This window comes from Mustelus asterias, chromosome 19, assembly GCF_964213995.1.
Source record: "Mustelus asterias chromosome 19, sMusAst1.hap1.1, whole genome shotgun sequence".
NCBI lineage: Eukaryota > Metazoa > Chordata > Chondrichthyes > Carcharhiniformes > Triakidae > Mustelus > Mustelus asterias.
The window spans coordinates 7,615,363-7,627,890 of record NC_135819.1 but is presented as its reverse complement, the minus strand read 5'-3'; the positions used below and the strand labels follow the sequence as shown (position 1 = coordinate 7,627,890).

Below are 12,528 nucleotides of genomic sequence, written 5' to 3'. Positions count from 1 at the left end.
GAGGGTGATCTTATGAGGAAAGATTGGAGAAGTTGGGTCTGTATCTATTTGAGCTGAGAAGATTGAGGAGCAAACTTCTTGAAATGTGTAAGATCCTGAGGGGATTAGACAGGGTAGAAACTGAAAGGATGAATACTCTTGTGAGAGAGATTAGAACGAGGGGACACAATTTCAAAATAAGGGCTCTCCCATTTAAGATGGAGATGAGAATTATTTTCTCTCAGAGATTCTTCAATCCGTGCAACTCTCTTCTCCAGTGAACAGTGGAGGCTGGCTCATTGAATAATTATAAGGTGGAAGTAAGTAGATTCCTCTTGTCTAACAAAGAAATCAACGGGCATCGGGGGTCGGCAGAAAAGTGGAGCTGAGGCCACAAACAGATGAGCCAAGATCCTGTCGAATGGTTGAGCAAGTTCAAGTGACTGAATGGCCTTCTCTTGCTTCTAATTAATATGTGGAGCATGGACATCTTCAATACCTGAGGAGTTGCAAGTGAAATAGAACACTGTGCAATCATTAGCAAACAACCCTACTTCTGCCTCTGTTGAATGGAAAGTCATTGATGAAGCAATTAAAGATGGTTGGTAAGGCACGTTCTTGAGGAACTTCTGTAACAATCAGCTTTAGCTTGTATCTTGTTGACAGCACATAGAACCATGGAAAAGTTACATCACAGAAGGAGGCCATTTGGCCTATCATGTCTATGTCAACCCGAAGACACCCAGGTGCTCTCTCTAATCCCACCTTCCATGGTAAATGCGCAGGCTTATGGGGATAGGGACGGTCTTGGTTAAAATGCTCTTATGGAGAGTTGGTGCAGACTTGATGGGCTGAATGGCTTTTTCTGCACTGTAGAGATTCTATGGTATCTTGTTTGCTTGACCGTTTCTTGATGTCACATGGAACAAATTGAATTTGCTGAAGCTTTGTATCTATTCTGATGGGAACTCAGGAGAAGGCCGACATGGATCATTTGCTTAGCATTTTTGGCTGAATATGTTGCTAACACTTTGGCACATTCACACAAGTGCTGATCTCTGACAACATTGGGTATGGGGACATTTGTTGAAACTCCTCCTCCCATTAGTTATTCAATTGTCGACCAGAATCCACAATGGGATGGTTAGGACTGTGGTATTGTTGCTCCCTTTGCTCCCTTTAGAGCAAAAATTTACCAAACTGAGAAGGACCTAAAAAATAAATGGACCCAATAAATGCTGGCCAGCCAGCGATGCCCATGTCCCATCAATGAATAAAAAAACACCTGAGGACAATTCAGCTGCGATATTGTGAAAGCGTCAACATCCTGAGGTGAGGTAAAGGCAGTTTGTATTTGGATAAGGAAGATGAAAAGGTGGATAAAGTAACAAATGATGCTTTTTCAAACACTGCTCAGGTACTTGAGTTTCTAAAGGTTTCACTATATCTTTACTCAAAAGGCCAGCTCAACGATACACAATGGAATGGTAGGTATGAACTTTCTGCTATAGACTCTAAGATCTGCTTCACCTGCTTCTTCAATCAATGACTGATTATTAATCCAGCTGAGAACAGGATCAAACTGTGTCTGATCCACTCTGACTGGCACCGGGCTACCCTAAATCAGTCAGATTCTGGTTTTCACTAAAGACTTTCCCCTGACACCACCTTCCTTTAATGCCGGGTAATCAACTATGTTAGAACAAGAGTTTTCACTTACTGTATACCGTGGCCACCATTTTCTCCTCCTTCAGCTGAGAACTCTCCGATTTACAGAGCACAATGCATGCTGCTGCAAAATCCCATGCGCGGACACTCGGGAAATAGTCTCTGAACCAATTACTGCCAGTTGTTCTGTGATGCTGTGTCCCTGGTTTATATTCCATATTGATTATTGGGTCTGTACATGTGGTAGTACAGTTCACCTCTAAAGAATCTCCAAATTCCACAGCTGAGGGGTTTGTGTTGCTTCTGATCTCAAATCCAGTTACAATAGCTGCCAAGGAAACAAATTAGAATAGATGCAGGAAAAGAAAATGCATTTAATTACAAAATTCATCATTAACTCTCCACAGTAACGGCAGTTTCATTTTGAAACCATGCACTTTTACATGGGAAACTGATGGAAATTAAATCTGGATCTGTAAAGAAAACAACAGGAGGTAGCTAAGAATTCAAATTCACGAACTGCTGTGAAACCCAGCGGCTAATAAATGTATTTACCGATTGATAGAGTTAAATTTGCTGTAAAAGTGTAAAGAGCTGTAAATGATGCAAGTGTTAGTTTAGCCTTGGGTTCAATAAGCAGGCATTAGAAAGACCCAATAATGTGGCAACAACGACTGCAATATGGAAGGGAAAGCAGCAGATTGTGAATATTTACAAGATCACACAATAGGTTCAGATAAAGATAGCTCTCTCCATCTTACTGTCCACATTTAGTCATTTCAAATGCAGTGATGTACAAGATAATTCTTCTGGTGCATGCCACTGCTTGAGAGGAGGTCATGATGTGGAGATGCCGGCGTTGGACTGGGGTGAACACAGGAAGAGTTTTAACAACACCAGGTTAAAGTCCAACAGATTTATTTGGTACCAAATAAACCTGTTGGACTTTAACCTGGTGTTGTTAAAACTCTTACTGAGAGGAGGTCAACAGGAGAATGGACAAGTTCAGCACCCTTAGCATTTCAGCATTTAAAAAGTAGGAAAATGGGCTAAAATCAAGATCTGTCCTCCGGGTGAGTGCGGCCTGAGGCTGGGATAGGGAACACTTTTATATCAATAGTGTGACATTCTTACAGTCCACAGATTAAAGCCGCTCAGTTTACTAACAGCAATACTGAAAACCCTTGCATTTATATCGAGCCTTTATCATGGTAAAATGTCACAAAGTGACAGGAGTGTTATTAAACAGTGTTATTAAACTGGATACTGTTTCCATTACCCAGTAGGAGGGACAGGAAGGAATGTGTGATTGACAGAGGCACTGGCCTGTTTTGAAGCGCCCAGGAATTCTTTGTGTGACAGCATGATCACTGAACTCTAATGCTTCGCCCACTTCAATGTTCCTCATTGCAGCCTCGTACAGATCTGCACAACTGCTGGTTACTGGCATCACGCCAGTAACAACACGCACTAACCGCCAGCAAGACGAAGTCCACTTGGAAACTTTGTTATTTTATAAAATATTCTGGGGACCGTTTCATTGAGTCAAATGTCCGGCCTGTTGTTCCTAAACTGAGTAAGAAGTTTAACAACACCAGGTTAAAGTCCAACGGGTTTATTTGGTAGCAAAAGCCACACAAGACCAGAGTTGGGGTGAGTGTGGAACCTCCGTTCAAGGAATCCGCCCCGAGCACAGCAATGAAGCCAGCACCTTAAAAAATCATAGAAACCCTACAGCACAGAAAGAGGCCATTCGGCCCATCGAGTCTGCACCGGCCACAATCCCACCCAGGCCCTACCCCATATCCCGTCTGCCTTCTTCTGCCCTCAATTCCATCGCTGAACGATAGAGTACAGAGGAACGGCCTCTGCTCTCAGTGCTTTATACACTAGTAAAATAATGGCAGCACAGAATGTGTCAAAGTCACAAATGAGGCTTTTAGTCGGTGTTGAGCCCCTGTCCCCGGACTCGCCGGAGCGGGGCTTTGTAGTTCTTTATCGCTGGAAGAAATCAGACATCCCCAAAGTAATGTTTCCCAATGCTGAATTTAAGCAGAATAGGAAATTCCACCAAATTAACCATCAGGCAAAGTGTAGCCACTCTGAATATAATGCAAATAGGAATTGACATTGTTTATTTTATCCTACCTGTTATACTGAAAATTACCGGGGAAATGTAAATACATCCAACCGCTGAATTCAGTTTAAAATCCATAATTGCGGAGTTTGGAGAGAATGGTTCCTCACGGTTCCCCCAGGCTGTAGTCTGAAACTGAAAGAGCTCTTCCTGTCTCTGAGAGAGATTCCGTTATGGATCATTGTGATGGAATGCATTACCTTTCCGGGACAAGTTTGGGACTTACTGTGAGAAATTCCAACAGTACTTTCATTTCACCATTAATCAGGCTTTTAAAAGTTATTTTTCCCACTTTCTCTGAAAGAGTGGAGAGTGTTTTAAGGCATAGCATCAATGGGTTTAAGGCTCATGTTAAGAAAAACATTGTTGCCATAAGGAGTTTAAAACTCACAGTGAGACAGTGGGGACCAGAATGGAATGTGTCTGTGTACGAATTTTAGACTCTGAGATTCAGGCTGCCGCCCCTGGCGCTTTCATAGAGTCATAGAATCCCCACAGTGCAGAAGGAGGCCATTCAGCCCATCGAGTCTGCACCGACAACCATCCCATCCAGAAACTATCCCCATTACCTCACGTATTTTCCTTGCAAATCCCCCAACACTAAGGGAAAATTCAGCATGGCCAATCCACGGAATCTGCACACCTTTGGACTGTGGGAGGAAATTGGAGCACCCGGAGGAAACCCAGACAGATACTGAATATGTGCTGTAAATACTGTAACACTTCATGAATATAACTTCCATTGTGTAAAAATGCTGGACAAACTCAGCAGGTCTGGCAGCATCTGGGGAGAGAGAAACAGAATTCATGTCCGTCTATCTGGTCTTTATTTTAGTGCTTTTATTTGATTCCATTCTATGAAGCTGTTTCTCTCAAGATATTTGCACAAATAAACTAACATTCAGGATAATAATGTAACAACTGTTTGGGCAAAATAGTAATTTTCATAGCCCACCAATGTGGTGTATTTGAACAAATAAACTTGTTTTTGAAGAAATATTGTACTAAAACATTTTGCTTTAATAGTGAATTAAGATCAAATGCAAATGCTGGATTAATTATGTTTTTAAACTAATGTCTGCTCTGAAAGTAATTGTTCCCTCACCCCTGTTTTCAATGTTCTTGCTCTCATCAGATCATCCACTGTCTCCCATTTGTGCTGTTGATGGTACAATTCCCTGAAGTCTAAAGGATCATGATATGTACCCAGCATTACCCACTTATTCAGCACCAGATCAGCTCACCCGTATTAAATTCATCATTGAGTCACTCTCCTCACCTAAAACCTATCTCGACAGAATTGCCCTAAATTTCAAGGATACCCATCACTCCTTCAGCTCTCTGAATTCACCTGTTGTCCTTGCTGACCTACACTGTCTCAATGTCCTGGATTTTTCATCCATCAGGCAGGCCTGGGAATGGGCACAAAATGCACTCCGAGCCATCAACAGCCACCAGAACGTCATTTCACGCTGGCTGGACAATTACTGGGCAGCCAGGATCTGAAAGCTGGACCGTTGATCCTGTTAATGGGTGGGGACACATATATGGGGCAGGCTCAGTGGAAGTTCACACATGGAGGTGACCTATCTGATAACTGCCAGAACAGTAAGATAACTTCATAGGATGAAGTTGTGATGAGTGGAGAGTTTCTGAATCCCATGAGGTTTCGGTATAAAAGAGCTGTCAACCAACTTTTGTGACCCTGGTCCTCAAGTTGCAATCAGGAGAAGCAGTAGAAGATGTAGAAGTTATTGAATAGGCAGCTGAAGGTGCCAAATACTCCTGCTCCTAATGCATATGTACATATGTGCATAACTGAGGAATCAAATGAATACTTTGCATCTGTCTTTACCAAGAAAGAAAATACTACCAGACCATGGTGAAAGAGGGGAAATTCAGTTACTAAAAGGGTTTAAAATTGATAAGGAGGAGGAATTGGACTAGCTGCCTGTTCTTAAAGGGACAAAGCACCAAGGATACTGAGGGAAGTGAGAGTAGAAATTGCAGAGTCACTGGCCATAAGTTTTCAGTCTTCCTTGGACTCAGGGAAGATGCCAGCGGACGGGATGATTGCAAATGTCGCATCTTTGTTCAAAAAAGTTGTGTAAGGGTAAACTCAGCTACTACAGGCCAGTCAGTTTAACTTCAGTGGTGCATAAACTTCCAGAAACAATAATTCAGAGTCACATGGATTAATGCAGGTTAATCAAAGAAAGCTAGCACAGATTTGTTCAGGGAAAATCATATTGAATTAATTTGCTCGAGTTTTTGGAAGAGGCATCAAAGAGGGTTGATGAGGGCAATGCTGTTGATGTGGTGTATATGGACTTCCAAAAGGCATTTCATACAGTGTTACACAACAGGAAATAAAAAGGAACAGTGGCAAAATGGATACTGAATTGGATGAGTGACAGGAAACAGAGTAGTAGTTAATGGATGTTTTTTGGGTGGAGGACGGTTTGTAGTGGAGTTCCCTAGGGTCAGTGTTCAGACCCTTGCTTTTCCTGATATGTATATTAATGGCCTAGACCATGGTGTACTAGGCATAGTTTCAAAATTTGAATTTGGATGCACTGAATTATGAAGAGGATAGTGTAGAACTTCAAAATGAGATCGACAAGTTGATGGAATGAGTGAAAATTGAAAATCAATGCAGGGAATGTGAAGTAATTAATTTTGGCAGGAAGAACATGAAAAGACAACATAAAATAAAGGGTACAAATCTAATGGGGGAGCGAGGGCAGAGGGATCTGGATATATATGTGCATAAGTCATTGAAGGTGGCAGGATAGAGCAAGGTGGTCAATAAAGCACGCAATATTTTAGCTTTATTAATAGGGGCTTAGAGTACAAGAGTAAGGAGGTTATGTTGATCTTATATAGGACACTAGATCGGCCTCAGCTGGAATATTGCATCCAGTTCTGGGCGCCACTCTTTGGGAAGGACGTGAAGGCATTGGCGAGAGTGCAGAAAAGGATGGTTCCCGGGGTGAGGAACTTCAGTTGTGAAGATAAATTGGAGAAATTAGAACTCTTTTCCTTGTAGAAAATAATGCAAGAAGGAGATTTGATCGAGATATTGAAAATAATGATGTCTCTGGACAGAGCAGAGCAAACTGCTCCCACTTGTGAAACGATCGAAAATGAGATGGAACAGACTTAAAGTAATTGTCAAAAGAAGCAAATGCAACATGAAGAAAATCTTTTCATGCACTGAGTGGTTAGGTTTTGGAAAGCATTGCCTGAGTGTGTGGTGGAAGCAGTTCAAATGATGCATTTGAAAGGAAATTAGGTAGGGGAATGACGCATTCAAGCATGATGAGCAAAATTGTCTCCTTCAGTGTTGTTACAATTCTATGATGGTAGGGCAGTCACTTCCTGATTTCCGAAAGCCTCTCCACCATCCAGAAGGGATATATTCAGGAGTGTGCTTGAAATTAATACTGGAACAACATTCAAGAAACGCAACCCAATTCCAAGCAAAGCTGATTCAATATCCACCCTCCTATCACCATCTCATTGTGGTTCTAGTATGCACCATTTACACAATGCACTGAAGCAAGTCACCAATGTGCTTTTGAAAGTACCTCCCTTCCCTGTTGGAGGGAAAAGTCATATTTTCTACCAATTATTCATTTGTCATTGTTAGGCAGAACAAACAAAGAACAAAGAAAAGTACAGTACAGGAACAGGCCTTTCGGCCCTCCAAGCCTGCGCCGATCATGATGTCTGCCTAAACGAAAACCGGATGCACTTATGGAGTCCATATGCTTCCATTCCCATCCTATTCATGTATTTGTCCAGTTGCCCCTGAAGTGCAACTATCGTGCTTGCTCGCACCACCTCCCTGGGCAGTACGTTCCAGACATTCCACCACCCTCTGCGTAAAAAACTTGCCTTGCACATCTCCTCTAAACTTTTCCCCACACACCTTAAACCTATGTCCCCTAGTACTTGACTTTTCTACCCTAGGAAAGAGCATCTGAGTATCCAAGGCAAGGACTTCTGAATTATTATAATGCAACAATCTTCTTGCCTGTTTCATAGTCACTTACTACTTTGCCTCCTGTTATCCACATGAATGCCCATTCATGTCTGCTTGTACTGGCTGTAATGTATGACAAACTGAGTCCTCCTCAAATATCTCACCTGTCTTCAGTAGCTCCCACCTCTTTTCACGTTGATTTCAAAATCTTCATCATTTTCAAATCCTTTCATGGTCTCACCCAATCTTACCTCTGTCAGCTCCTCACATCTTTCACTCCTTTCCTTTGGCTCACCCGCCAGACCCTACTCCCCCTGGAGGTAGATCCTTGTTGACCTTTGCACTGTGGAATTTTTATCCTGAAAGGCAGCGCCTGGATCTGCTGTTTCTCATCTTCAATATTCATATTTATGGGTTATGTAAAGTTTATTTATTATTAGTCACAAGTGGGCTTACATTCACACTGCAATGAAATTACTGTGAAAATCCCCTAGTCACCACACTCTGGCGCCTGTTCGGGTACACTGAGGGTGAATTTAACATGGCCAATGCACCTAAACCAGCACATCTTTGGACTGTGGGAGGAAACCGGAGCACCTGGAGGAAACCCACGCAGACACGGGGAGAACGTGGAAACTCCACACGGACAGTGACCCAAGCCGGGAATCGAACATAGATCCCTAGCACTGTGAGGCAGCAGTGCTAACCACTGTGCTACCGTGGTTTGATTACAGGAACAAGAAAATTGAAAGAAGGTACAGTATCTATTTCTCCCAGCGTTTGTGAAATGCTTTGGGACATTTTGCCACATTAAAACAAGTTGCTGCTCAAATTTGATCTTGTATTACAAAGAACATGGTAAACAGGAATTAGATGTGACATAGATTGCATGGCAAATGCCATCTTGCTCCACACCCTCTCCTGTCTGGTGCCCAATGACCAAAACACAGCCTTTCAGTTTTGTCTGTCATTTCTTACCCGTCTTCACCTTCCGCTTTTGGAAAACAGAAGGAAATATCTATTGAAATTTTCCAAGATCTTTAACCTTCCATTTTGCCATTTCCTTGTCCAAAACATGACTCTCCGCCCTGCACATGTTGAACGCTATCCCTGAGACAGTGCAGAGTTATAACAATAAGCTGATCATGAGAAATGGTTTGCATTCAGAAAATGGGCCTTTGCAATTTGCACTAATTTCTCGCCTGTCACAATGGAATTGCAAATACATTAGAAAATCTGTGACTGGAAACAGCTGATCTTCCTTTATTCGATATTGAAAAAATTAGGAAGAATGATGGTTACAGCCGACGCAGATATATTACTGCACTAATACATCTCCACTACTTTGCTATCACCCATTTACAAGCAATCCATTTGCTGGAACTATATTTGTTTATTGCATTCTCTGACTTTCCTGGGCTCTGCAGTTTAAACTGTTTGAACTCACATAAATGGAAGATGCAAATCCAAGGTTTTATTAGCAGTAAAAAAGGGAGATTTTGATAATACTTGCCAAATTCTGCAAAGTTGCTGCTAAAAGACCAATGCAATAACTTCTCTGATGACCCTATTTTTCACTGAACTCTCCCAATACTTTTCATTTCTCCCGCTGTTGGTTATTCAAAAGCGGAATCATTACGGTGATGGGCAGAGGGGTTCATTTACTGCAGGTAATCAGTTTTGCTGTGTACTATCAGGCTATCCTGGCAGCCAGTTCTTTAAACTGAAAGATCCAAGATAAACATGATGTTCAGTCACCAAATCTCACAAAGATGAAGTGTGGTTTTGGAAATTAGATTAATTTTAACCTCAGTTTATACAAAGGAATTCCAATTGCTTATTTTTGGACTAGATATACTGTTATCGGCTAACTATGGGCAGTGGATTCAGAGAAATAGAGAAACTGACTAAACAGGTCTTTGAGGACTGGGGTTTGTGTTTGAATGAGCTACCTAAACACTCTTTGCAGCATTTTTCCATTACAATTTATTATTCACAGGTCTGCAGCACACTGAGACAGCTCCACAGTGGCTGTAACCCATGAGGGAGCACATGGGAAGCGCCGGCCTACACCCTTCCTTTTCTCCACTCCCGCCCTTTCCTGCTCTCCCTGGTGGCGTTCCGCCTTCCCAGCGTGTGTTTCACATGGCTGCCCATTAATTGGCCAGCCAGCGTGAAATTGAGTTCCGCGGGCCACGAATGGCTTGGAGTGCATTTTGTGCCCACTTCCAGATCTGCCTGATGGGTGAAAAATCCAGGCCATTGAGACAGTGTAGGTCAGCAAGACATTCAGAGAACTGAAGGAATGATGGGTATCCTTGAAATTCTGGCGAGATAGGTTTTAGGTGAGGAGAGTGACTCAATGATGAATTTAATACGGGTGAGCTGATCTGGTGCTGAATAGTGGGTAATGCTGGGTACATATCATGATCCTTTAGACTTCAGGGAATTGTACCATCAACAGCACGAATGGGAGACAGTGGATGGTCTGATGAGAGCAAGAACATTGAAAACAGGGGTGAGGGAACAATTACTTTCAGAGCAGACATTAGTTTAAAACATAATTAATCCAGCATTTGCATTTGATCTTAATTCACTATTAAAGCAAAACGTTATTGCAATATTTCTTCAAAAACAAGTTTATTTGTTCAAATATACCACATTGGTGGGCTATGAAAATTACTATTTTGCCCAAACAGTTGTTATATTATTCTCCTAAATGTTAGTTTATTTGTGCAAATATCTTGAGAGATTGCAGAGAAACAGCTTCATAGAATGGAATCAAATAAAAGCACTAAAATAAAGACCAGATAGACGGACATGAATTCTGTTTCTCTCTCCCCAGATGCTGCCAGACCTGCTGAGTTTGTCCAGCATTTTCTGTTTTGTTTGAGACAATGGAAGTTACATTAATGAAATGTTACAGTATACACAGCACATGCTCAGAAAACATTAGTGATGATAGTTCAAAAATGCAACTGTTCGAAAATATACATTGATAGTAACAATATTTATGCCGCAACAGAAACAGTGCATTGTGTGGTATAAATAACTGGCATTTATATAACATATGTAGTAAAATTTCTTCAGCATCTTCACAGGAGAATTTTCAAACAAAATGTATCACTGAGTCACATTAGCAGATATTAGGATAGAAAGAGTAAGAATTGCTTTGATGTTATGTCTTTCAATGACCACATGACATTCCAAAGCTCTTTCAGCTGGTGTTTTTTGAAGTTTTCTCACTGTTTTACTGTGGAAATACAGCAGCCAGTTTGTGTACAACAAGCTCCCACAAACAACAATGAAATAACCAATAGATATGGGTGAGATCTTCTAGCCGTTCACACGGGCAGGATCCCCTGCTCCTGCCGATGGCACACCCCCGTTGTGTGTTTCCCTGCGTCGTGGGGTAGATTCAATGGGAAATCCCATTGACAGTGTGGGGATCAGAAGATTTCGCTGCCAGTCAATGGTGGGCCACCGCCTGCCACTGAGAAGCACGCTGCAAGCGGGGAGGCCGGAGAATCTCATCGTGGAGCCCCGTCAGATCCTACTTTGGTGAAGACTGGGGTCAAATAAAGCTATGTCATTGCACCAATTCTCTTCCATTTTCTCAGCTGCAATAATTAACCTCACCACAGGTATGGAGATAATCTACAGAACAGACAAAAAACTGTTCAATCTATGCGCTTTAAACCCAAAACTAAAGTCACTCCAATTGAGCTCAGAACACAGATGACACTTGTGCGTGCGCTCACTAGCAATTCCAGGTCATAGTCAAATTTTTCATCATGGAGTAGGGCTTAATGTCCAGGCAGCTGAAGACACAGCGACTAATGGCAGGGCAAAGAAAATTGGGTTGTGCAACAGACCAGAATTAGAAGACTGCAGAGCTCTCTGAAAGTTATAAGGCTGAGGGTGTTAAATCTCTGAGTACTGAGGGATTTCTTCAAGATCTATTCCACAGCCAGGAAGCACATATCTTTATTCAATCTACTCGTTCCGTACTCCAAATGTTGACTGTCTACTCCGGGCGGTTCCCAAGCAGCTTACCCCACATCCCAGATCACACGACCCGTTCCCTTAAAGGGGCTATGCCCCAACAAACATAACACCCCCCTCCAAACAAAAATCTCCCCCATAACAGCAATGGCATACTTCAACTATTTACATACAATTATACTTTGTTTTCTGTACATAACACAAATACTTGGTGAGGTACCCACAGTATATTTACAGTATGATACAGTCCATAGTCAGTTCCCCACTCTGACATCCATTTTACACAGACATGATCAATCCTGGGGGGATGACAATCCCATAGGGGTTGTTTCCTGGGAACTGGATTCAGCCTTAGGTTCCTCTCCAGCAAGCGTGGTCTGGATGAAGCCAGCAAAGGTGGCCCCTCTTCCCGCATGTCATCAGCCATCAATGTCGAGTCCCTAGTTCCCTCTGTGGATGGAGGAGCTATCCAGGGCTTCCTCTCCTGGTACTTCTGCTGGCACTGTTCGAAGCACCTCCAAACTTGTAGGGGTCCTTACCGCTTGGTGTGGAGCCAGTACCAACTTATCCTTCTGAAACGCCCTCAGCTTGGCATGTTCAGCTCGATGATGCATCTGCACCTCCTGGTTCCTCACTGCCACTTGTCTCATCTCAGGCCTCAGTAGGTCTCCCAAACATCAATGCCACCGGGCAGCATTTCCTTGTTGCACGGGGAGGTGTTCCTGTACACACTCAAGAACTGGTTTAATCT

At 42.4% G+C, this 12,528-nt stretch overlaps 1 protein-coding gene across 1 annotated transcript in view; it reads right to left on the bottom strand.

Annotated features, from left to right (window-relative positions):
• The window catches only part of LOC144507623 (vascular cell adhesion protein 1-like), a 31,200-nt gene extending 18,773 nt beyond the window's left edge, over positions 1 to 12,427 (bottom strand). Inside the window, exons 1-3 of the mRNA XM_078234778.1 lie at positions 12,317 to 12,427; positions 3,796 to 3,940; positions 1,700 to 1,975 (exon numbers count right to left, since the gene is read on the bottom strand). Of these exons, the coding sequence (XP_078090904.1) occupies positions 1,700 to 1,975; positions 3,796 to 3,940; positions 12,317 to 12,427 (532 nt within the window). The remainder of the gene's footprint in view (positions 1 to 1,699; positions 1,976 to 3,795; positions 3,941 to 12,316) is intronic.
• Positions 12,428 to 12,528: the final 101 nt, after the last annotated feature.